The sequence below is a fragment of the Egretta garzetta genome, unplaced genomic scaffold (genome assembly GCF_000687185.1).
Source record: "Egretta garzetta isolate BGI_Z169 unplaced genomic scaffold, ASM68718v1 scaffold149, whole genome shotgun sequence".
Lineage (NCBI taxonomy): Eukaryota > Metazoa > Chordata > Aves > Pelecaniformes > Ardeidae > Egretta > Egretta garzetta.
The window spans coordinates 275,574-302,848 of NW_009269998.1; the positions used below are offsets into that span (position 1 = coordinate 275,574).

Below are 27,275 nucleotides of genomic sequence, written 5' to 3' on the forward strand. Positions count from 1 at the left end.
GTGCAAACACATCAATTATATGAACTAAAACCTGTTCAGGGAGGAAAAAGCTAAAAAGTATTTGTGAATATCTGTATTGCCAAAAAGGCTTAGTACTAGAGTTATTTCTTCTGCTCACTATCAAGAGAAATGCACGAATCTTAAAATAACTAACTTCAAAGAACAGCTACTCATCAAACCTGGCAGAAACCGGTGCATGTAAGAAAATGTATGAAACACCAATGCATCTTCCCAGGGTTCAGTGCTGCTCAAAGCCCATGATGGAACAGTGTGCACCGAGAAAAAATATGTATGGCATCAAATTCAGAAGGCTGGAAGTACTCTGGAGAAATGGATTATATACTTCAACAAAATGCTTAATCAGCCATTCAGAAAGTAGAAGGGTAGGAGGGAGAGTACATAAATCTAGATCTGGAAAACTCGTTTAGCACTAGAACTACAGAAAGTGACCTTGGACTTATCCTGGACTTCAAATCAAACACAAAAATCGACAAAAAGGCCAATTTAATTATGGAGTCAATCAACAGTGTTATCATGTGAGACAAGGAAAGTAATTCTACTGCTTTACTCTGTAATGGTAAACTTGGACAGTATAGACAGTGATCAATTCAGGGCATTACATAGGAAGAACAACCTCGATAAACGATGTGGTCTAGAGAGCATAGATATTATTGCAATAGTTTTTTGAAACACAATTTAGCAAAGGCTGATGTAATTGGATTGGCTTGCATACCTCCGGTCAGGTCTCCTCAGCATTTCTTAAATTAAAGAACATTGTCCTGCGCCCACTGAAATTAGGGGGGAATGGAAGACACACAATAATCTCAACATAGCACTAAAGCATAGAAACAGCTTGTCTAATGTGAATGTAGAAGAATAGTCACTAAACATTTAACCTGTCCTTGTGTGTAAATATCTGATTACCATTGTATATGTGTTCTTAACTCTCCCCAAGATCAACGAGACAAACAGCAACCTCGCAGGGATACCCTCTGCCTTTCTACTGTTATGTACAATTCCCTAAAGCAAGTTCAGAAGTTTTAGAGTTATAATCCTGTGATAATTTCAAATACAAGGGACAGATCTATAGGAAACTCTACATGTAGCAGGAAGAAAATGCAAAGTGCGCTGCTAGTACCTGCCAAGATCAAACAAACTGGCAAAACTATACATCGATAGGAAGAATCCATAAGAAGCTTGAAAGAATCCAAGACATAGGAATCAGACAGCTAAACATGTTAGCATTTTAACCAGTATTCCTGGCCTGTTCTTCTGTATACATAGAATCCTATCTATAACTCCAAGCCAGACTCAATCAAATCATGAGTTACAGTTTTCCAAAAATATGAAAGGCAGTAATTCCTTACCTTTTACTTTTGCAATAACTGTTCCTGCAGCACTAAGAATATCAACTGAGTTTAGAGTCTGATGTTTATTTATCACTGCTTTTAAAACACGTAGCAATTCCCCCAGGCGTTCGTGTACTACCTGATGCAGGCCATCTTGATTTTCTGAAAAAAGTAAAGGAGAAACTAAATTAAAGCAGTGAATTAATACCCAATCACATTACAAACAACTTTGATGGTATTCAGCTGCTCTGAAGTCTAGGCCATATGGAAGCTGGACCTGCTTAGAACAAAGAAATTGTTAAAAAAAGAAGTTATACTAGCATTTGCCAACAGTTTACTTGCTATGTTATATACTATTTATATATAGACTCATTTCTCCCAAAACTCAAGCAAGTATGCTTTAAAAAAAAAAAACAAACCCAAACAAACCAAAACCCTCTACACCAATACCCTAAGGTTTCTGAATTAAACCATATTTTTCTCATGTCATTTCATCAACCACCATTTTTATAATTACATATATTAAAAAAAAGAGTATCAACAAAAGCAGATTTGGATTGCTCATTAGATGTTTCTTCAACCGATACAAATTCAACACCATTTCTGTATATTCATAAACAGAAGATTTTTTTGGCAAATGTTGGCTAGCTTTTAACTCAAGTGTCAGTCAAATCTTAAGCATCTTTAGTATACAAGCCTGGATCTGTACAGGTCTGTCTTTAAGCATGTCAGTCCTCATAAAGAAGTTGAACACCTAATTATTTTGTGGAAATAGGCCTAATCATAAAGATCCTCAAAGAAGCACACATTTATGTGCAATGTTTATTTTACAGCACATGCCTCTTGCTATGCACCCCTAAATCTCCCCCCTCCCCCCCTTATTTTTTAAAAAAAAAAAAGTAGTTCTTGTTGCATACATGGCACAGGTTAAACCACAAGCTCTTCCGTTCTGTTCGAGAAGAGGTGCTGGTGCACGGAATTAAAGTTTCACATGCGCTAGAGTGCTGCGTTGCAAGTTGTGGTAAAAAGCTTTCAAATTCAGGAAAGTCTAGCTTATGAAAAAGAAAAAGAGGATCTAATACAAGCTGACTCACTTCCCTACCGAGCAAAAAGGAATGGCAACTCTGTGTTGTCCGTGGCCACGATAACAAACAGGTCAATACAGACAATTACAGTACAGTGCAAATTGATCCAGTGTTACTCAGAGAACAGTTTCAAATCTGAACCATTTCATTCTGGCTACAAGATATTATATTTGGGCCAGAGGCACCTAAATTTTTCTGAGGAACTGATGAAGTACAACGTGACACATCAGCACAGCATATCACTACTGTCAGGTGGGGGGACTACATACAAATTACATGCGATTATATCAAGTGCAAAAGCAAGCCTTCTAAGGACCGCTGTGCTTCAGGCTTTATCTCCCTAGATGTCAAGTATTAAATTTTTTTTTTCAACTCAGATTCATACATGGTCAAAGGAAAAACCTTGACTCAGGAAGCAGACTAAGGCAAAAACTTTATCTGCCATTCACCAGCACTTGGCATGTTTTTTCCTGCTGGAGGGGATTAGGAAGCTCTATCTGTAACAGGACACACGGAGGTCGAGGAAAACCCATCTTACACAGCAGTAAATTAAGAAAGCTCTGTGTAATATATTAAAGAAACATAGTCTTCATTTACATGTATACATGAAGGTTCTTAACTGAAGACTTGATGATCTTAAAGGTCTTTTCCAACCTAAATGATTCTATGACTCAAACACAGCAATGGCAAAAAAACCATCAAGAGGCTGGTACTAAATGTGGCTCTGATTCAGTAATACACGTTAGTAGCAGAGGTAGCTTACGTCAAACACACGTGGATCTAAAGGCATACTCATAGCTCAGGGTTTGGAACTTAACAGGGAAAGCAATCCAGGCTTGAAGCGGTTTCCATGCAATCAACAACAGCGGAAGCTGGGACCTTGGATAAGAGACGCTTTATAGCGGATACAGAAGAATATTAGAAAATCATAAAAGGCATGAAAATAGTGGCTAGAATCAACTGCTTACCGATGTCTTTCAGTTAAATAGAACACACTTCAGATGATTAAACAGAGCAAGCAAGAGCAGGAGTCAAAACAGAAAAGGGCAAGAGACCTGAGGACTCTCTTGCCAAAACACAGCACTGACACAAGAAGTTTACATGGAAACAAGGAGAGACTGGACAAGCTCTTCTAAGTTTCCCTGCAGGTTACTAATGAGGCAATAATTACCTTACCAGCTCAAGCCATGGGTCCGGCCAGCCTGTGCCTTACACGGCAGTGGGCGATGCTGCTTAGGAGACTGGGCAAGGGTGGCCGCTTTCTGCAGTCCAGTCCCCCAGCACCCACAACTGCTGCACCACAGCCGTTCCTACGCACTTCAGTGACTGCTTACAGACCTGCTTTGAATTCATTTAGTTTCTTCTGAACCTGCCTCCACAACTTCTTTTCACTCAACCCCTCTGCTCTTTAGTCTACGGAACTATAGGCATTGCACTAAAACAGGATAACCTGCCAACAGCTCAAGAACTCCCCTAGGCAGAAAGGGTTCAGAGGATACGTCCAACTTAGCATTTTTACTTTTCTAGCTGTTTGCTTTTGGCAGTCATTGGAGCTCCAACACCAAGTTAGACACAGCTTTAGCCTCAGCCAGCATGTCCACTGCCACCTTTTAACAGCTGGAGAAATTCTATAGCTGTCAAAATGAAACCAGATAATTTCAGTGGTCCCTCTGGGCTTTAATCCATCAAAACCCCAATTGTACTCCAACAATGCAAGAATAAATGCTGTGGGGAGTACCAGGCAGCTCCAAGCAAAGGCAACGGGGAAAAGGAAAGACAGCAGAGCTGTACTGATGCCCACAAACCCAAAGTGGATCAGACAACAAAGAAAATATATCTGAAAATTATAGTAACATGTTATTTTCAAAAACAGGGTATTAGATAGTTAAAGGTAATTCCAATTAGTTCATTAAGAAACATAGCGATTTGTATTGGGTTTGCGTGGCAAGGTTTTGGTAGCAGGGGGGCTATAGGGGTGGCTTCTGTGAGAAGCTGCCAGAAGCTTCCCCCATGTCCAACAGAGCTGATGCCAGCCAGTTCCAAGAGGACCCACTGCTGGCCAAGGCTGAGCTCATCAGCGATGGTGGCAGTGCCTCTGGGATAATGTATTTAAGAAGGAAAAAGCCCTGCTGGGGAACAGCAGCCGGAGAGAGGAGTGAGAGGGTGTGAGAGGAGCAGCCCTGCAGACCCCCAGGCCAGTGCAGCAGGAGGGCAGGAGGAGCTCCAGGCGCCAGAGCAGAAATTCCCCTCAGCCCTGGGTGCAGCCCATGGTGGGGCAGGCTGTGCCCCTGCAGCCCAGGGACCCCACGGGGGAGAAGATCCCCACCTGCAGCCTGGGGAGGACCCCACACCAGAGCAGGGGGGTGCCCAAAGGAGGCTGTGACCCCATGGGAAGCCCGAGCTGGAGCAGGCTCCTGGCAGGGGCTGTGGCCCCGTGAGGAGCCCAGGGCAAGGGAAGAGTGCGAGGAGCCCTCCTCTGAGGAGGGAGGAGCAGCAGGGACAGCCTGTGATGAACTGACCCCAACCCCCATTCCCTGTCCCCCTGTGCTGCTGGCAGGGAGGAGGGAGAGAATTCAGGAGTAAAACCAAGCCCGGGAAGGAGGGAGGGGAAGGTATTTTAAGATTCAGGTTTTTTTATCCTCTCCTACTCTGATTTGATTGGTAATAAATTAAACCAATTTCCCCAAGTCGAGTCTGTTTTGCCTGTGACAGTAACTGGTGAGTGATCTCTCCCTGTCCTTATCTCAACCCATGAGCTTTTTGATAGATTTTCTCTCCCCTGTCCTGTTGAAGAGGGGTGTGATAAAGCAGCTTTGGTGGGCACCTGACATCCAGCCAGGGTCAACCCACCACACTAGTGCATAGACTGACATTTTAAAACACTTAAGGAGGAGGTAGTCTGTGGAGGTCATGTCTCATCTCTTCTTACAAACCTCCAGAGGCAGACAAATACTCCACAATCCTTCACTGGGACTGATTTGTATTGGCAGGACTGGGACAGATAGGCTTTTGTGGAGGCATTTGAAGGCTATGTGCCACAAACCTTCCCCAACAGCTGTCTCTAACGAGAATATAACGAATCCTCACATGAAGGGCATGAATATTGTGGTCAGCTGACATCTTAGAGATGGTCTGCACAAGTGCACCATTTGGCCAGAACTGCATTATCTCTTGCCTAGACAAGATGAACATGTCCCTGGAGTTCTGATGTACAGATGTCCACATGCGGCTGGAGAGAAAAAGATTTCCTAATCACGTGCTCAGAAATACCCATGCACATACCCCCTAATCAGGTCCTTTTGGCCACACGGTGGGTAGACTTTTGGACCCCTAACAAGTAGGCGAGAGGAAACGAGGCAGGAAAGCAGCCAAACCTACAGATTACTCCCAGTTAGAGAGTCCTCAGGAAGCAGTGCATCACAGGCGTACGACAAACTGCATGAATTATTCTGGGGAGTTCAGTGTGACCCACAACTACAGGATTGTCATTACAGGATGAAACAGCCTCTTGAGGTTCCTTACAGGCTAGGTCAAGGGGGAAAAAAAAAAAATCATACGAAAGACTAATTATCTGATCCCAAAATACAGTTTCTTAGTATTAAGATTTGATAGTATCTTACCAGACCAAGAGAGCTGGGGGAAAAAAGCAAAATAAGCGAGAGGGTAAGAGGAGGGAGACAAAGCTTAAGGGACACAAGCCTCTTCAAGTCTGAAACAGAAGCAGTAAGCTTCAAAGGGAAATGCAGGATGAAAACAACTGGGAGGTTGAATTAGATGTTTATCATGCCATCCAGGAGGACACTGTCACTAAAATCATGCATTCAAGCATGAGATTAGTTATTTGTACTCTCAAAAGCAAAGGTCTGGCTACACCCAGCTGAGGTTTCTTTGTATTCCATCACTGTATTATTTGTTTACAGAATATCTGAAACATTGTTTCTGTGCCTCCAGAAGACAAAAGGTTTGTGACACAAGTAGCGCTTGGGGAGGGGTGGGGGCAGAAGCCATCAGGAACCACCACGACACTCATTCACCAGACACTAAACCAGAGATTTCCTGTTCAGGACAGATTTATAAACCTCAGGTAGTAAAACAATCTAAATATGCCAGATTAACAGAAACCAGTTTGAATACCAAGGAGTCCGAAACCGGCGATGAGACCAAAAGAACAGTAGAGCAAATACTGTTTGCAGTGAAAAGAATGCATGAGGAAACGTGTCTCCAGTAAGTTCCTGCAGCAATTCAATCTGACTTAAGCAGTCATAAAAATTAATTTTAATATTTACTTTCAGTTTTTCTTCTGTCCCTTGTCTCACCGTACACAGTCATTTATCTACATGAAGTCAAGCAGGAAATTCCTCCACCAGTGGATACTAAATCGGGTTTAAAAAAAAAAAAAATTCTCTTTCTCAAGCTTAACATCATGAATTGCAATACCATAGAAGACTAGTTAGTACTCAGGACCAGAGGACTGCGACAACCAGTGATCCTGCAGCACAGAGGAACTCCGGGCACGTGAGTTCAGCTGTTTGCTTAGGTGACTACGGTTTCCTGGAATCTCCTGGGAGAATCAGTCAGCCCTTTATCCCCCAAAAAGAAATAAAAAAACCCCAGAGCTGTTAAAACTGAAAAACAAAATGAAAAAGTCTTGGAGAGAGCTTAGTAGCCTATCTGCCCCTTCTTTCATTGGGGTTTAAACTGTCTACATTAGGTGATAACAAGCTCTTCCAAAACATAAAGGCAATCACAGGAAAGCATATTCTGTAGGAAAAGTGGAGAAAGAATAGGGTGAAAAAGCGCGTATTGAAAGCTGACAAACCTAACACACAAGAATGCTATCCCAAAGCAGCTGGGCAGCCTGTCCGTGCTGGCAGGGCTGCCTCAGTGGCACCCTGTTGTCATTAGCACCCCACTCCTCAATGGTTTCGGTCACCACATTTTATAACCACTCACCCATCTTCAATGTAAAAAGAGCGTAAGCTATTTTCTAATTTTAGGTATTTCTCAACAGGAAGCCTTTGCTCAGTAAATATTAGCAAGCAATAATGGCCTTACAGCTATGGATTCTGTTCGTGCAAAACAAAATAACGTTTGCTCATCGAGCTTGTCAGCGCCGGTCACCCTCCCTGCCAACTCAGGGCTGGTCACAATACGTGCAGCCGGGAAAGGCACTGCTGTGTCAGTTGGCTGGCATTCTTTTGTCTGACCTGATTTATTGTTGGCCCAAACATTTTTGAAGCTGTTTATTTCAACAAACATTTGCCAGGACAAGTTTAAAATACAGCCTAACATACAGTTTTCCCCCACCACGGCCATTGCATATCCTACATTGCTGTTCAGACCCATAGAGAAGACTCACGTGCTGTTCTGCTTGGTGCTTCTCCACCTGGAACATTAACGCTTTCGGACAGCAAAAGACTCTCCCTCTACTACCCAATTTCCACCAGTCTTAAGAGAAGGGGAACCACCAACACAACTATTGTTTTGCTGCAGCTAAAAGTCAGTTTGGAACTGAAGCTGGTCACGCTGATGAAAAGGAAAGACAGGGTATTGATCTAGATAAACCAACTGAAAAGTAACACATCCGTGAAAAATTCTTGAAGGTAGATTATTTATGAGACTTTCAAAGCAAATATTCGAATTCACACCATCTAGTAAGGTCCTGCTTTCCATAAGAAGCTCTTTACAAGTAGAAGGATGTTATTATTTACTTCATACGTTCAATAGCTTTCAAGAATGTTACCAAGGGAAAGATGCCATCAGCGTGGAACAACCTGCCACGCATACTCTCTACAGCCACAAGCTTATATACAGAGACCATTCCTTTGACTGGGGGGGAATATACAAAAACTCATCTCCACTTGTTGTGACAGTCTTACTATAAACAAGGTAACTTCTATTTTTGCACCAATAGTTTCTCCATCTACCCTTCCGATCACAACTAAATGCCTTTTCTTTGATAAGCACCTACCATGAACTAAATCACTCACTCCATGGATGTTACCGCTAGTTTAAGATGATGAACAAAGGCAACTGGATGAGAACACTTAAATGCCAGTTGTGTACAAAGCCACTGGGCCACAGCCAGCAACTAACCATCACCCTTGCTAGGTCTAGTCCCCATCTTGAGAACTCCCTTTGTAAACTGCTGCTTTCCAGGGATCCGCTGAGGAGCGTGTACTTCAGCTCCCCTTTCACTTCCACTGAAATATAGGAGCCTCAGTTCTGGTTTTAAGTACCACTTCACATCTCCTGCATAAATCTCCATCTCCTTCAGGAGAAAGGGAGAAGCCAGACAGAACAGTCTTGCAGGGTGGTGGCAAAAACAAGTACACAAAATGGGAAGCAGCTTCCCCAATATCTGGATCCAGAACTTTTTGTTAAAGTTTCACCTTATGGCATGTGAGCGGTCAGCTCCTCATTGCTTTCTGTCTTGGTTTGAGTTTGAGTAACATTTCAATCTGCAAGACCAACATCTCTGCTAAAAGACTGTCAACTCTTATTTACTAATAGCGTCATTTTTGGCATTAAGGGAAATTACATCCTGTTTCCATCATGTTACACAGAAGGATTACATGGCATCAGTAGTTATGCCACCTAGGGTGGGATGGGGGAAGTCAGCATTGGAATGAAGCTGATCCAAAGCAAAACAACTTTAAACAAAAATCATACGACTATCATCTTCATCAATGTCTGTACTGTGCACTAGGAAACTGTCAGCACGCAGTTCTGAACCCGATCCAGACTATGAGAGTCCCCAGTGAGCATCACAGAGTAGGCAAAATGATCTCTGTGGAAATCACCCAATTCCTCCATCTGCAGTTTGGGAAACAGTCCCCAATTACCCATCGTTGTATTTGTGCCCTCCTCCCCCCGCCAGCCCCACTCTAACAGGATTAACAGCCAGCCACGTTTGTCTGATTTGACGGAGGTCGCTATCATACTCAAACCACAACGAGAACTAATCAAACACCCAGTGAAAGCCCGTCTTACGCTTTGGTTTGACCGTAGTAAAGTTGACCTACGTCACTGCTGCCTAGCCTAGTCTCGAGGAAGCTTTGGTAAGGCAATAAACATACTGGCTAGATATGATTTTCATCATTTGTACAGATATAAAAAGCTCAAGGAAGCTTTTGTAAGGCAATAAACATAGGGGCTACCTGTGATTTTCATCAATTGTAAAGATATAAAATGAAGAAAACTTTTTTTGTTTAACAGTGGTGTAGATATTTTATTTGTTGATGGCCAGGAGTGATAAGGAAACAGCAATCTCCACTATCATATTTCTTCCTCTATTTGTCTGTATAAACATGCTGCAGAGTAAGGAATGAAACATTTTAATTCACTGAAAAACAAAAACTCAAAGAATTTCTGGAAGAATTTATTCTTGTAAAATCTCTAACAAGGCTGGAAGCTGCCAAAGGCACTAGTGAAGCCATCGCATTGCAACCCCGTGTTACGATGCAGAATTAGAAGCTACCTACCCATCCTCATGTCAAGAAACATCGTACTTGAAGCTTTCAAAATAGCAAGCTCGCCAGTCCTAGCTTTTTTGTTAACCAGTATCGTGGCAACCCTTGTTGTCATGGCATCATTAAAAGACACTACACCAAATTCATACAGTCTTTGGCAACACGTGCTCCGGAATTCACTGCAAACAGTGTTTTCATCACATTATACTGCAGCAGAAGTGACAATTTAGGGAAAAAAACAGTTAAGCAATTATTTCAATGAAGAAAATCTAAGGACATGTGAAGTTTGATTAGGAATGAGGAAAAGAAAGGCATAAAAATAGTAACCCAAGCCTCTACATTTGACATAAAAGCATTAAAGTCTGGGAGGGGTTTTTTGAGAAGAGTAACACATAGATCCAATTCAGTGAGAATGCATGGAAATTTCCTGCAAATAGTTTATTGACTACAGTATATTGAAAGTAGCAATGTTTGATTTTCATTTGTTATGTACAAATAATGTTTTTATAATACAAGAAAGGATTTAACATTTGGCAAGTCAGTTGCCTATTTATTTCTGAACTACTACATTTGATCTTAAAATTAGGTTGTACAAATTTAGGTTAAAATTAAAAAGCACCTGGTATTTACCTTTTTTTGGTATTTTAAAGGTGGAAGTTCTCTCTTGACATTTTGAAATAAACAGGGTGAAAGTGCAGGCTTGCAATTTTTGCAGAAAAATTGCTCTTGGATAAACCACAAAACTATTCCCTGTTAGCCCAGCCTTCTAGGTAGGATTTCTAGCACGATGTGCTTTTGTTGTGTACTGCAAATACCCAAAGAGCCCTTTCAGATTTGTCATTTGCTATCAGGGATTGGCCAAAATACATCGACCATTAACCATGCTGACCAGCCTCTGATGTGACCTTAAGCTGTGGTGGGTTTTGTTTGTTTGTTTTTAAACTGGGCTAACATTCCTAGCCCATTTTAATTATGGACTAATTCTGTTCTTCTGAAAAGTCAAAGCTTATGTAAGAAGTCCTTCTTGCCTATGTAAACAGGGCAAACCAAGATTAGACTCATTTTCCAAAATTAACGTTCTAAAAAAAAAATAATCAAGATTTCTTAAAAAAAAATAAAATCTTTTCAACAAGCCAAGAAAATAGATGGTGTACATGCAAAATCCACCAGAATAATCGAAATTTTATCATTCTGCCTACACTGAGAGCAATTAAATATTTTCATTATGTCGGTTTGCCAGCTGACATCAGCAGAACAGTTGTTACTGCACATTCATTTCACATTTAAATTCATAGATGAACTCCCCATTTGTGTATGTGGGGAAGCCTTTCAGAAAAAACCTACCACAATGCAGCTTTTCATTAATCTATTTCAATACGCTGTACGCTACATTCCTTCAACTTTTGTATTCTACTAGCCTTGAGATTCCAGTCAACTAACCTAGATGTGTTCAGCCATGCAGTTTAATCTTTAGAATACATTAATCTTTTATTAACCCAAAATTTAAAGACCAGAAGCCAGTAATGAAAATTGCTTCCTTATTTACCTGTTTCTGACAAATGAGAGCGAACGCACTACGTGGCTGTTTTAGACACTGCTCATGTAATTTCCCTGAGACTTCCAGAAGTTTAAGAATAAAGCTACGTGAAGGTAATGCTTCAGCACTTTCAGAACAGGTTTTAAGTTAGAACTGTAGATTGTCAAGGGGATGTAAAACTACATTTTTCATTTCTTTTTTTTAATGATGAATACATTTGCAATAAGCTCAGTCACATTTCACCAGAAAGTCATATCCATCAGGATCAGCGACTTAGACTTTTAGTAGTATGCTACTTATTTCTTATTCAAGGGCATTTGACTAAGACTTAGTAAAGTAGTCCCTGGAGTGAACAGCTGCCAATGGAAGACACTTAAAATAAAATGAGAAAAATTTTATGCTTTAAGCAACTACGCTCTTTGCATATTGGTTCAAGTTCTCAAAACATATGAAGTAATACGCCCTCAACTTTCACATCAGAAATTTCTGAAAAAAAGAACAGGTCGGAAAAGGAGAGACTATCCCCAGAAGGCATGATAACGAACTGGCACACAGAAGGGGTACTATGAAAGTTTTGGTTTATTCATTCAAAAGAAAATAAATTTAACCTTTGCTAACCCTCATCAAGAGATTACCAAAAAAATACTTAACCCTTAACTCATTTTACTTTTAGTCTAAAAAACTATTTGTTCTACATGGCTGCTCCTTCCACTTTTAGCCTAAGTCACCGATTGAGTGAAGAAGCTATTTTATTGCTGCCAGCCCACCTAGTTTTCAAAAGACCACACAAAGCCAGGATTATGAGATTATATGGTGTTAAACAAGAGGTGCGTTACTTGGTGCATGTCTTTGAAAGGATCTTTTAAACACAATTATGGACTGCTATAGGATATGATAGTATTCCATTTCTGGTTTGTTAATTAAAAGAAAAAAAGTTATGCAAAATCAACTTAGCTTTTAAGCGGGATTCAAATCACTAAAGCAGCAGCCCATATCATTAGTTGTCTAGAAAACTGGTGAACATAAAGGATTAATTATTTGAAGGTCCAGAAGCCTGACGATATAACTTGCCCAGGTGACACAGAGTGTTGACCCATGTGAACGCTCAAGAGGAAATACTTTCAAAATCTTTCCACTTCCTAGATTCAGGAACAGTCGATCCCCTCTGCAATATAACATTTTGGTATCAGATATTTCACACCCAAACCAGCTTTGACGATTTCATATGAAGAGAAAACACTACAACACTGTCACTACAGCCGTAACGGATGTCACACTGGCACTTGCACACCCCAAAAGACAACAGGAACCCACTGCACAGCTCGCTCTATTTTTAATTGAGATACCTTGCAACAGAAGGGTGAAGACAAACCACAGAATCCTTTATGGGTCTGGATTTACACAGCTGTTTCCCCCCAGTACCACTGAAGTTGCCATTCCAGCTAGTCAGTGCTAAATTAAAAAAAACAACCAAAGGATGTGCAGGCCAGTAAAAGCTACAGAATGTGAAAACTGTAATAGGAACAGGCAGAACTTGGTCAGCTACATATTTGAATAGCCCCATGCATTTAATTTTTCATCCAACGGCATGTGGCATTTGATGTTGTATAACAAGCCTCCCTCATTATTAAGAATCCGGTTTATTTATATGCTCCAGACCTATTGCTTTCTTTCCAAATTAAGTTCTCTGCCACCTTCCCTAAAATCTCATGTCTAGTCATCAGCCGAAGCCAGCTACAGCTAGAAAGAGTTCTCCATTCCTTGCTTGAATTGGTTTGCTCGTTATTAACACAAGTGCTTATTATTAACACAAGTGCTTAAACATAAATACCAGAGCATTTAATTTGACTGCTCTGCAATCTTAATCTTACTGTTAGTTTCCCCTTCTTCACCACTGGCATAAGTTATTGATCATGGTTGCTTTCTCAAGGCCCTTCACAAACTGTCTTCACTCAACTATCAAAATTAATGTAAATACCTTTCAGATAAACAGTTTGCACTTTACCAAACGAAGCACAAAACCTATAGGACTACCCCTCCAAAAAGCTGCCTCCTTCAGCTGCTCTTCTGCTGGCAGTGGTTAACCTCCTCGTGTGCCAAGACCACAGCCCGTTTTGTTTGCCAATACTGTTCCATTTCTCCGCACTTCCACTTTAGTGACTCCAGTAAACATTTTTTTTCCACTTGTTGTCAGCACTGAAGAACTTCTGGACAGACTTTTTAGCTCTGCAGTTGTGGTAGCATCTAGAACAAAGTACCTTATACACAACCAATGAATTAAAAAAAACAATCCCCAGAAAAAAACCTGCCAAAACAAAAAAACACAAAATAATTTAAGCATCCAACTGAAGAATCCGTTCACATCACTAACAACACTAAAACAGCAATAGGATTCATGAACGGTCTTTAAGCTAATGCTTCAGGAATTCCCTGTCCATAACTATTTCAGCAACATCTGATCTTACAAATAGAGCTAAGAATATGCTGTAGTCCAGAAGTATAATGTCAACTGAGATGTTAAATTTGTTCACAATGCAGAGCCCTAAACTGATCACACCTGCATGAACTGGAAAAATTTCAATACAATGCTCAGAGAAGAGCACCCTTTGGAAATTCTGTGCTACAAAACTGAAGTTTGGCCCCAAATCCTAAAGATGTCAAAACCTCTTGCTGAAAAGGCATGGGGTGAGAGAGAGGACGCACTTGTGCTTTAACTCCACCGCACAAATTACTCCCTGCAAATTATTGATCTACAATCCTGCAATTCATTTTAATCAAAGACAATAGTATTTCCAATGCATCTTTGCTGAAACTTCCTCACCAGGCCTTCCACATCTTGAAGATTCCTAAAACTAGAAAAGGATTAAGACATTACAAGAGTTCGAAGGAACACTTTATTCTTTCCCAAGTAAGAGCCTCCCTTTCCCCTTGGCACTCACAGCATGCATAGCAGCATACGCAACACCAAGGTCATTCTAAGTCTTGTAGATAAGTCATGCTAACAGAACTCTTAAAAATGTAATTAACTGCTGCAGCATCCACCTGTGGGCCCTGAACCCAAGTTAAACACAGCACAGAGAACTTACACATTTGAAAAAGTGAACATGCGACATTATTACAGTAGCTCTTTAGAACTGCTTAAGTCATCAGAATCTGAACCTTAAGCTTTCTTATTTCTCCCATACATTCTCCAGTACCCATTTACATTAAGAAAATTTTTAAAAGTCGGTATGTTATTTCACATACAGACATGCAAGAAGTTGAGACACCAAAGTCCCAGCATTCATTCTCTGATCATCATTCTAGACCAAAGCAACCGGAGCCATTTTAAATGCTGCTTCACAAGCAAAAGGACTGAGTGCCCTAACCCTACAAATAAGAGCCTTTTAAGTTCCTTTCAAAGCTTTTCACTGTTTCTTGCCCTAGATATATTTTCATTGCCATTTGAAATTTAAACAATAAGGGGGCTTCCATTGTCACTTCAGATTTAAGCAATAACTGGACTTGCTCAAACACCTGAAGTGGTTTAATCATGACACGGAACCCAACTGCCAGGAGGTAAGTTTGATAAACCACCCTTTGTCTTGACAGAGTCTCCAAAATAAAGATAACCAAAACTGGCAATAAGAATTCCTACATATTTTTTAAAGTTAGCCCAATAAAGTACTTTCAAACAGTAAACAAGGAAAAAATGGTAAAAAGGAAAAATCCTTTGTTCAGCTGAATCACAGCCTCTACAAAAAAATGCCTCAAGTCCTATGTTTTTCAGTTACACTGTTCTGTAATGAATGTCATTAAGATGAAAGTTTAACCCAAACATTTTCTACAGCCTTACATAGGTCACTCAATCTTCTATAAAAAGGGGCATTTTATGGAGACGAAGGAATGAGCCCTCATAAAATCCCTACTTCCCTTAAAAAAGGAAAACAGCTACCTACAAAGATCAAGGTCCAGGCTCTCTCTCAAATCTCCTACCCTGTCAAGCAGTTCTAACTCCAACCCGTTAACGAGACGTCAGATCTAACGTAACCAAACCACTGCAACTGCCAAGTTAAGATGAACACTTGCTTGGAATTAAGAAACAAGTCAGCTTCAGTTCTGTGACCTAGCCACATAAATAAGAAGAACAAACACTCCCAATGAAACTGGTGGAAAAGGAATTACTTGGTCTATGAAGTCTTCACAAATTCAAGGTCATTAAGATGACAGTCACAACTCGTAACTCTACGATGTTAGGTATACAAAAATTGCTTGTATCCGTGTCCTCGGTTTATGTTGCAACTTTGATAAAAATTGACACATCAGAGAAATAAGAAAATGGAATATTTTTGTGGATACACTATAATACATTTTTGCCAAGAGTAGGAAACTAATTTAGAGCAAGGGGGTTTTGTTTTGTTTTTAAACACAAAACCTCCTACATGTACACAGGAATTGCTGTTAAGAATGCAATACTTCACACTGGATGGGGATCAAATCTTATCTTTCAGGTGCTGGGGCAGGGTTCTTTGAGGTTTTGTGTCCAAGTGTTTCCCCCATTTCTTAAGCTACAAACCACATTAAAAGAATATTTGTTGTTGAAAAGCCTAACTTGACATTTACATTCAAAAAAGAAAATCTGATTAATCTTCCTCTTCCTCACTACTCACCTTTTATCTCACTAATCTTGTAATTTCAGTTTCATTAGGCTAGCTGCTGAGACGTAAAGGCAAGGTAATTCTAATTAACAAACTAGCGCTTTGAGTGTTTTGAGATTCTTGTACATTTTGCCTTGTATTACATTTTTTTGCACTTCAAAAGCAACATTAAAAAAAACAGAAAATGGCTGTGCTCTCTTATAAATAGTTCAGAGCTTTCCTAAAGAGAGATATGATAATAATTTAAGTCAACACAAATATCCGGACTGCACGTAAGGGTTGATTTTACATTTTAAACACTCACAGGCCTTCAAGACACACACACACCCCCTCCTGACTGCTGATCTTAGACACTATAGCAACAAGTGAACATTTGTTCCCAAGGAATGTGGAGTATGCAACTGGGGGAGGGGTAGTACTATCAGCCACAAACTTATCTGCTGGTCCACTAAGTTATTATTTAACTTCACTCTTCCCCGAAACTGAAGAAACAGCATTTACTATCCAACATTAGCAACCTGCATTTACCAGGCAGCTTACACTTGGACTATGAAGAACACAGCTTTGCTTGAACTGAACTTCAAGAGGAGGTTGGGTTTTTTCCCCTCCGCTTGTTCAGAGTACTGGAAACAGCAGAATTGTTCCATGACTGCAGATTAATTAAGCAGTGCTCTAATATTGCAAACCTGCAAAGGAAAAGAAAACGCCCAGCTCCTCTGGCTCTGGTCACAGCAGCTGAAAGTCCCAAGACTCCCTAACAAAAGCCTGCAAGATGGCAGACTCATAGAAAACAAGAAGCTTGGGCAAAACAGGTTGTGGAATGAGTCAAATGGAAAAAAAAGGTGGAAAGTTCTCTCTCCGGGCTTAAGCGTCACATTCCTGGGGAAAAGCATGGTCTGTAGCTACAGCTGCCTCCCATAAACTTTTGACTGAAAACTACTTTTTGTTGGATTGTTGTGGGTTTTGTCTTCGTTCAGGCTTCACTAGTTCTTTTACGGCCAGAGTTCTCTGGAGTACATCAAACTTCCGCTTTCATTGCAGAAGTTCTCAGGTTTGAGGAGCCTGGCACTGGATGGGAACAGGACTCGCCGCCAGGGATCTCTGTGCTTTCTGCTCATGAGAGCAACCGGGAAGAAAAGACAGCGTGAAAGTAAGGGAAGCACAGGAAAATAACCAGGAGGTCTCTGCCTTGCTGTGGTCCTACAGCTCGATTAAGAGAACAAGTTTATATGCCTGTATTTTTTTTTCCTCTGAGTTTTGCAATAAAAAGCATCAGAAGCTGTTAAAAAAAATTATCACTACAATTGGCTTTGGCTTCCTCACAGTAATTTTACTTGTTAAAAAAAATTAAGGAAGTATTTACTGTGTTCTTACCCTTGTTTACATCCTTTACATCTCTTCGCTTTAAAGACTATTTCACATTTGTCAAAGAAGTTTCAATTTCAGATTGACAGAACTAATATTTAGAAGTGACTATTACTTGGAGATACGTAAAAGGGTGTATTAAGGAATTTCCAGGTCAGAAAGACTGGAAGCCTTTGCATTTAAGAAGCAGGTTTTAGGAGCGCAAGTTGAAAAGATGACTGTCAAATTCAAATATGCCAGAAGCTCAGAGCTAAGAAGGCTGATTAATTTGCCATCTACAAAGGGCATCTTCTGCTTGCTCTTCTCTCCATTCCCCCCCAGCTTTCACACATCCCTGACAAACTTAGCATCCAACAGAGGAGACAGAAGAGCGGGTACAGGGTTTAGCAGCGTATGCTGTAACGCCAGGGTAGGATGCCACGCCAGCCCTGCCTCAACCCTCACCGCCTTGTTCCATTTTAACCTCTGGCCACTCGTTCCTTTGCCTTCTCCCACCTTTGCTGGTGCTCAGCACAACCTTACAGTCAGCTCATGGAACTCATCTGGCTGAAAACTAGTTCCTTTCTTCCTAGGACTAGTTTTCAGGCAGATCTGCCCCCAGACCTGGCTTGCCATGCAGTCACCAGAGAACTACTGCCCGTGCCAGAAGAAGCGGCGAGATCACAGCAGCTCACGCTTAAGTTTCTTCTCTAAGCTGCTGTGGAAATACACTATTAGCATGGTTTAAAACAGAGCCCTAAACACAACCAGCTTCATAATAAGAAAACAACAATTCTAGACGCATCTTGTAGATTTTCAACAGTTACAGAACTGTACTGTCAATTCAGCTGTCGGTGGGGAATTAAAACCGGTAATTTGTGCAGGAGCACCTTCAGAAGTTGCTCCTTCCAGCTGCCTTACACCCGCCCCAGCCTGGTTTAGTCCTGGCTTCCCTGCTACTGTGGCTCACAAGGTCACTTCTGCCAACTTTGCTATGAGAACAATAACATCCAAAGGAGCAAATACAAATTGTCAGAATTCACCCCTTAACACCTTATTTGGTTCTGCAAGGGGATGAACAATGTTATTACAGGCTAATACATTTAAAACATGCAGTTACTTCCTTGTGGACCAAGTCTGAGTAGAGCTACCAAGTACAAAAAAGGTCCTATGTTAATAGTAAGTTACAGAATTATGCTTCAGATACTACAAGTATACAACACTCCGGCAGATCCTGGAAGTGATTAACATTAAAATTCCACTTCAGACTCTTTGTCATCAACATCCTCAAATGTTGTGATTTCTGTAATAGGATTTATTATCTACTAGACAGATTGTTTTCCCTTTTTTTTGTGCTACATGGAGTAAGAGAAACAATGTACCATGCTTTACATGAATTCCTCTGCCTTTTCCCAAGGATTCTTGAAGGTCACTTAATCAATTCACAAAAAGATTGTTTACGCATTTGATAATCACCATGTTCTCACGGTCCCCGAAAGTTAGCTGCCCTGACAGCGTTTTACTTTCCCTTCTCCCATAAATGTTTTTTTATTTATGACACAAAATACTATCAAACAGAAACCCGGCACCATCTTCCACAAAAATTTTAAAGAAATCAGTCCAACTTCCCCCAAAACACAACAAAAAAACACCCCCAAACATTCCTTCCAGAGACTGTTGCAAAGAAAGGTACTTTATCAGATCCTTGTTTAGAGCAGTCAGTCTGCCTACCAAGCATTCATACTGTAAGGTGTCATTAGACAGGTAAATAAATCCAGTTTAAGGTGTACCAAAGACAGCAGCTTTCATGGAGAACCATCAAAATTGGAATAAAGAACAAACAGCAAAATTACACCTAGTATTATGAATTATCATAATTTCAATCTGTAATCTTCACTGCAATAGCTAATGAACTTCAAATTTCCCTAGCAAAACAGGACAAACCGACTTTCAAAAATACAGCCTCAGAAAAAGAACATTCATGTTTCACACTATAAGAAAATAAAGAAAAAAAATATTAAAAATATAGTGCCTTAATTGTATTAAAACTATGGACAGTAGTAAAAAAAAAGCACGCATTACCAAGCCTGGAAGGGCTGAAGAGAAATCATTCATCTTTGACCCTCAGGCACTATATTCGGCAGACAGCTTCTGGCTTTTAGTGTAGCATGTGATTAATACCAATCTCCGCGGTGCTAAAACAAGGTTTTGAAGTCACCAGAGATTACAAGTTCCTTATTTTGAGGAAACTATTTAACTTGACACACCTTTAAAATTGTCCCACTGGGCTGAATATCTTATCCTTCAAAAATAAGGACCTGACAGCTTTCAAGTTAGGTAGCATTCCTGATCCTTTTGAAAGTATTGGTGCTACTACAAAGAGGATGCAGACGTTCCTGACCAGGCCATCCAGCTTCACCAGTATTTTCACCTCTGCTTCAGTTTAAAAAAACAAAACCAAAAAATCCCCAACTTATCAAACTCTAAGAAGCCAGACAGCAAAATCTGATCCTCAAAGAGAAATCTTGATGAAAGATAAGAGCTTTATCTTGCTATTCTGTTTTCTAAGATACCTGGAAGAAAGGGTATATTAACATTTTATAACATTTTAGAATAAGCTCCAATTTACATTAGTTGAAGATAGGATGAACTTGAGGAAAAATGTTTTGCTCATGAAGAGGATGCAGAATTACCCACATGAAGCACACAATATCGCACTTTGAAGATTACTTCAAAGTTTGCGATAATGGAAGCAATAATTCCAAAATATATTCTGAAGTACAGTCAAGAAGATTATATGTTAAAGTACAAAGTATAATTACTCCTGCATTTTTAAACCACATGCAAATTTTGCCCTTACAGCTATTCATAATGAAACACGGTATTTCCCACAGTCCCAAGGGCAGACCTTACAGTACGAAGCATACATTACATTCCTTAAAAAAAATAAATAAATAGCAGACATCACAAAACTAGTAGCTAACTATCTGCAGACTAGGGAAACAGGAATGTTTCCCCCATCTCTGATGTGATACAAGGAAAAGCTACTATTTACTGTTTAAAAGTGAAACACTTGGTAAAATCTTCTAATTAGGAACTCAGACTGTGTCCTAAATATTCTTTTGTGTGCTCCTTTTAAACCTGAGTAAATGAATCTCCTTTGAGCAGAGACCACACAGTGGCATCATTTGCTTAAAGCAACAGTGGAATTTATTATATGCAGTAACAGCACAGATTGTAGTGTCACCGATCTCATATGTAAAAAACTATTCTTAAATAGATTCTCAACTTTGCATACCTATGCAATAAGCAATTCTATTTTTGAACTGATAAATTCTCTGAGAGAGGTTTGTAATAGGCAGGTCCTGCGTGTTTTGTCCCCAAAAGTGGCTTACATGCTTTCTATGCAACTTCTATGAGCTATAGGCATCCTCGTATTCTGAAAAGACTGGACAGCCTACAGCAGTTACCCCATATCCCCTATCCTCCAAAAGAACATATCACGCATGTAGAAGTCACCCAGCCTCAAAATTCAACAGCGCTTACTTGCAGACGCATTAAACCTGTGCTTTGGGACAAGAATTAACCTCTTCAAGTTACAGGATTTACCTTAAATATACCTCACGTGCTTAAAATTCTTAGGTATTTTTCAATGCTGTGGGGTCGGGTTGTTAAGCCCTTGGCAAGGTCTCCATGGGAGGCAAACAACTTCTCAGTTCCTAAAACATTCTCTACCATGGAAAGTTACTTCTCTTGTGTGCCACCATCTCTGAAGATGACAGATAGCTCCAGCCTTTAGACTGTACTTCACTGTATGTCCTACCTTTTCAAAGAGGGGTGCAAGTTAAAGGCAACAATTAGGTTCTCACACTCCCAACCGATAGCTGAGAAGTTACTATTGGAACTCAAAATGCAAAGAGAAAACTCACCAGCTTTCAAGCCGTTATGTCTTAGCAGTTTGGACTTAGGATGGACACTAAAACTGAAAGAAGAACTAAACCTGGGGTACATCAAGAATGCCATCAATAAAGCTGAAAACTCAAATGAACAGTCTGAAGAGTAGCACAGATTGCAGGTAATGATCTGAGTCTTCTAGGTGTTAATTCAACGTATACCCTCAAGTTTGGCCTTAACAGGTAGGGATTTCTGAGGAACTGTTTTCATTTTCTTCGTATCAGAAAGGAAAGAAGATAGACTTATTTTGAATCTCCTCAATGTATTTCAATTATCTCCGACCTCATGAAGTACAAATGCTATAAATGAAGATGACCTTTCAGTTCAAACACAAAGACATGATGACAATATAACTATCCTTCCTAATATCAGCTGTATGACACAATCTCCCTCATCTGGAAATTTAACTGAAGACTGGACCAAGAGACTGATGCACTGTTTGTGCAGTTCAACCACTACACGTTCAGCCTGTCATCAAGCAGAATTAAATAAAAAATTTCTTGTGAAACGGCACTGCATTCATTGACCTAGGTTCAGAAAACGCCGACCTCTTCTTTAACCAAAACATAGGTAAAGTATCTTGATCCTATACCTCAATTTGGATCGCTAATGACAGATGGTTACATCCAGTGAGTACAATGCCTAGGTTCAAAAGGGAATTTAAAAAAAAACCAAAACAAAAAAAGACATCAAGAACTGAAGCGTATGGAACATGGTATTTCACTCAGTACAAGAGGGACCTGAAGCTCCCTCACATCCAAATAGCTGACAAACTTTTCAACTCTACAGTTATATTTAGAGGGGTTTTTGTTTGTGGGGCTGGGCGGCGAGGGCTTGCAGGGGGGTTATGGGGAAATGGAGGTGTTTGGGTTTTTTATGTGAAGTATCATTAAGAAAGAAGTTTCCTACTTGGTGCCAACAAGGAGATTCCAAGTTTTTTAGATTTCAGTTTATACAACAAACACTGTTGGGTGAGAGTCTGAAAATAATCAAAGTTACGATGCTGGGTTTACCTTTGTTGAAAAGTAATATCCAAAATTTATTCAGCATTATGACAATGAGACTACTGTAAGAAATTAAATTACATTAGCCTAAGTAATGCAAAGAGAAGCCGCCTTGAAAACTGCAGAAAGTTTCAGTTATATAACACTCTCCCCCTTAAAAAGAGATCTCAACTTATACTTCGTGTTATATATCGACTTGCATTGATACGGTACAAAACACAGTTCAAGTCTATAATGTAAATGCATTTACGATCTAGATTAGACACAAATTCACGTTATAATCCAATGTAGCTTAGATTTTTCAACCGAGATCACATCACCACATCAGGAGAATGTGAAGTGAACCACAGGCGAGTAACTGGTAGGCTCTTCCAAAGCAGCTCAGCTAACACAAGCAAGGAATACAACCATCATCCAGTCTGAAACTCAAGGCGTGCGCCCACCTACCTACTGATGCCGACCCCAGCAGCGGCATGGCCGGCCCTGGCGAACAGGGAGTTGCACGGTCAAGAGTGAAGCTACTGTCCATAGAAAGGAGTTTTTAGACAAATCTACCCAAGTGGCAATACTATGACTAACAGTAGGTGTAGAAGCTAACTGAAGGAATAGCGGTTAGAGGCCGAAAGACCGACAGCAGGCTCTAGGAACGCTTACCAGGCAAATACAAGAGCTCACTGATGTAACCCCGTTGCACCACTTACATTTGCCCCTTCTGAACTGCTTGGAGATGCATGTAGCATACACATATGATTTTTTTTTTTTTTCCCCTGTAGCTAGTAGCAGAATTTATTTTTTTTTACTTTGCTCTAAAGTTTTACTATTCAACAAAATCTATGTCAAGTCAATAGATTAACGCTGTCCAAAAAGGAAGACGTTAATTTCCTATCCCTGCAATTGATTCCCCCTTGGAATAATTCACATAACTAATTTCAGGATAGTGGTCAGCTGCAGGAATTACGAACCAGAATTTTATGTGCAAGAAGTCTGTTCAATCACTTCAGTGAGTTTTTGTTAAATTTTTGGACAGACAACTGTAAACATTTCCAATGACAGATAAGATGGAGAAATGCAACCCAAACTATGCAGCTTCCAGGAGGCTGTCCCCAGCCAGCAGTAAGCAAGCCCAATATTACAGAACTCACTATATCATGAGATTTCAGGCACCGAGGTGAAAAAGAACACTCCCAACTGTGGAAAAGAAACATCTCTCCTTTATAAATTAACATTCCTTTAAACAGACAACACTGTTTCACAAACTAATTCCACAACGTAGTATAAAACAAGACGACAACTCCTGTCTTCCAGGTTACTTTTTTGGATCTTCTGAGTCCAAAATTTTAAACTGAACATTAATTAACAACTGCTGCGTGGCAACTGGAACGCTTCAGTTATTTTGATAGTTCTTTCCTACAGGATGCCCATTTCGGTGCCAGGTAGGCACCAGACACCCCATCTCACAAATAACTCCGCTCATCCTGCGTGCTCAGCAAAACCCCTGCTGACCTGAAGCGATCGCTAGTCTCAAATTATCGCTCTGTTACGATTTGTTTCACACCTTTTGGCAGAGCTGTTTCAGCTGCGTGCAGACTCACTTGAAACACAGAGGTGACTGCAAATGCCTAGCGCTTGGGACATCCTACGCAAAATTGCTCTGGGCGTCATTTAAGCTATTAACATGACAACATTTCTCTAGAAATTATATAAAAGCTTTCCTCAATAATGCACACTCCTCATAAGCAAGAACATTTGCAGTTTCCACCTGCTGGCAGAAGATGGTAAATACTTATCTTGTAGAGGAAGAAAGTGCAGAGTTACATTCTACCTTACAACTCAAACTGCTAGCATACAAAGTCTTCAAAACCCAAACGAAAACAGCCTCGAAAACTGAAACATCACCAAAACACTAACAGAATTCTTTTGTAATTAAAAAAAAAAAAACAAACCACAATCAGGTGGTTAAAAACTATTCAGTTGATGGTCTCGCTAACTTTTAGCATCAGCTTAGACTGCCTGCTAAAAACCTATTTTCCCTTGTTATGATTATGAAACAGATTGCACAGTGTTCTTATGAGGAAATACCGAACCCAAACTAACAACCACCATTTCCCGTAACCATCATGCTGGGGGAGGGGAGGGGGGAGGAAGGGAGGATAGAGGGGGAAGGTAAAGGGCAAGGGGGAATAACCACAGTAGAGACCAGTTAAACATATATCAAGAGTTGTGAATTTCACAAAAATCTAAGAATAAAGAACAACCGACGCACCTTCTGAAAGAATGGCTTCCTTCAAATAGAGTAGCACATCTGCAAATTTTCTGACGTCATTCACCAGTTGCATGATATATTCGGGATCCACAACAGGATTATCGTAGCAGTCAGAGTTGGAGCTAATGCTGCTCAGAGAGCTGCTCTTGGTGCTGCGCCCCATGCCCCAATTTCCTGAATTAGAGATGGTGAAGAAGTTGGAGGTAGACAGTCGGGCTAATCCCAAACCACGCTTGTTACTTCCACCGTTCTGTCGCAACATCCCAGCAGCCGCCGTGCTTATAGAGCTCTCGCGGTTAACACTCAGTGTCTCTTACTGTCCATTTGACAAGCCAAAGATGAAACCCTTAAAAATTGGGGACGGGGGGAGGAGGTAGAAGAGAAGGAAAAATGCTGATTAGTACAGAAACATATGGGAAGCGATATTTGTGTACGGACAAGACCCAAAACTTCTTTCAAGATCATACCGCTTTACATGACAATGCTTAACTGGAGTATTATAAAGGTTTTTGACTGTTTGAAGTTACTGTAATTTGTACAGCAGATATATAGAGCGTTGCATAAAAATCAACGGTATGCAGAAATTATTTCAAAAGCTAATTATGATGCATGCTTATTTCGTGAGAAAAGTTTCTTCCCTGAATATTTATTCTGGAAACCTTAAGAATCAAGTTCTTCACATCTACTCCGAGACCTGTTCTTTACTGTCAGACGTTATTACAGCTGAATACAACTGCAAAAACGCTTGATGTGATATAGTCTGTGAGCAACATCCCCGCTTGCATCAACCACCAAGCTGTACTCAGCATCCTGTCTCTTAAGATAATAGACAGCCTTGATCTGATAGGATAAATTTTCTTTGTGTAGACTCTGCTGGGCAAGAACCCGTGGCCTATCGCAAGTTGGTCTCAGAAAGGAACACGTCCTGAAAGAAGTGATGCGGGCTCTTTGGCCGGCTATCTTTTCATATGAAAGGCAACCAAAAGGAAAGACATAGAAAAGTGCAGAGATCTAAAAATATTTTAGCATCGAAGTTGATCTGCAAATCTCAATCTTGAAGGGTCTTGCTCTGCTTTATTACACCTTCGAAGTTCCACCATAAAAATGGACAAATCTGGGGGAGATTGTCTGGGTATAACTAAGCAACTACCTGCATTCCTTTCGTTTAGGAAAAACCAGAATGCTACTACTGCAAATTTCCCCACGTCAGGTTAAAGGATTCATTTCAAAGCAGCAAACTCCAGGTGGCAGAGTCAGGTAGGGTTCCAGCAGCTCGCACAATGCCTACTATTATTCTCTCAACACCAGGAGAAATCCTCAATGTTTACACCATATGGTAAACACTATGGGGGAAAAAAAAACAACCAAAACCAAACAAACCCAAACTGGAACATGACAGCTAAAAAGTTAACGTGGGTTGCAGACATATCTGCAGCAAAATCTCAACCTCAACTATTTTTAACTAAAAATAAAAGTTATTACGATCTAAAAACGCAGGTTGAAACGGGTTATCCCACGTGTGTTTGTATTTGGTTAGGCCAGCTGAAGCAGCAGCACCTTCAGCATTCTCGAACACCCCCACTGCGTATTTCAACTGGCGTTATTCTAAGGCGCTTCAATTATTTTTCCATTATTTCTGCTTTATTTCTCTTCGCAGTTTAAAAATATCAGAGGAAACGTGGTCAAAGCAGTTGTTTTTGTAATTACCCTGGCAGGCCTTGCACGGGGGGGCCGGGGGGGGGGGGGGGGAAGGGGGAAGAAAACTGCAGAATTTAACACAAATTAACTGCTCTAATTTCTGTTTACTGTTTAAAGTCAGTCCCTATAAGAGTACACATGAGGCTATACAAATAAGGCAGGTAATTAAGCAATTCCAAACACCTCGAATGGATTGAAGCGAGGTTTACATTAAACATTAAGCATAATGTTTAAGCAAGTTTCTTCTGTTCCCACATATAATTCTCATGGCTACAAAGCTACTTTGCAATTCCGCCTTGCAATTACCAAAAAAAAAAAAAAAAAAAAAAAAAAGCCACGCTGCCTCCTCTCCTTTTAACAAGTGTGATATCTATTTATATTGAGACAGAGATTTTCATATTATTTAAAAGACATGCCTCTTTAAAGTCTGGCCAGCTTCAGAGTCAACTTTAAGCAGCATGATGGGTTAGACCTGTTCCCGTAGCAAGTCCACGCTTTTAAAGTTGTGTTCTTTTAGAGATATGTTGCTGCTTCTTTTTTTTTTTTATTATTATTATTCAGACCAGCAACAAGCAGTGCAATAATGCCACCTCTTTGAAAGTTATAAAAGCGATGACCCAGTGCTTCTGAATGGGGGGAAAAAAAAAATAAATCTTGAAGCTTTCACTGTATAGCAGCAGCAGAACCAAACCTGAAGGGTTTAGTACAACAGTCACCTTCTCCTGGTAAATGTTAGCCCTCACGCCTGCTCCTCCCGCCTTCCAGGGCGGACGGGGAAAAGCCTCCCTCACGGAACACATGCCTTTCATTAGCGAGAAGTGTTTCATATTTCTTCAGGAGACTCTGCCTTTGAAAACTAAAAGCGTCCACCAGCTTTTCTCTAAACGCCTCCAGACGCCGCTGGTTAAGAGCGAGCCATCGCCAGTCCCGAC

The 27,275-nt window shown here is 40.4% G+C and overlaps 1 protein-coding gene across 3 annotated transcripts in view; it reads right to left on the reverse strand.

The window, feature by feature from the left end:
• The window catches only part of ARHGAP29 (Rho GTPase activating protein 29), a 51,060-nt gene extending 26,076 nt beyond the window's left edge, over positions 1–24,984 (reverse strand). For all 3 annotated transcript variants that reach the window (XM_035902876.1, XM_035902878.1, XM_009647488.2), the window contains exons 1-2: positions 24,646–24,984; positions 1,368–1,511 (exon numbers count right to left, since the gene is read on the reverse strand). In XM_035902876.1, coding sequence (XP_035758769.1) covers positions 1,368–1,511; positions 24,646–24,907 — 406 coding nt within the window. In that variant the 5' untranslated portion in view covers positions 24,908–24,984. The remainder of the gene's footprint in view (positions 1–1,367; positions 1,512–24,645) is intronic.
• Between the last annotated feature and the right edge of the window lie 2,291 nt (positions 24,985–27,275).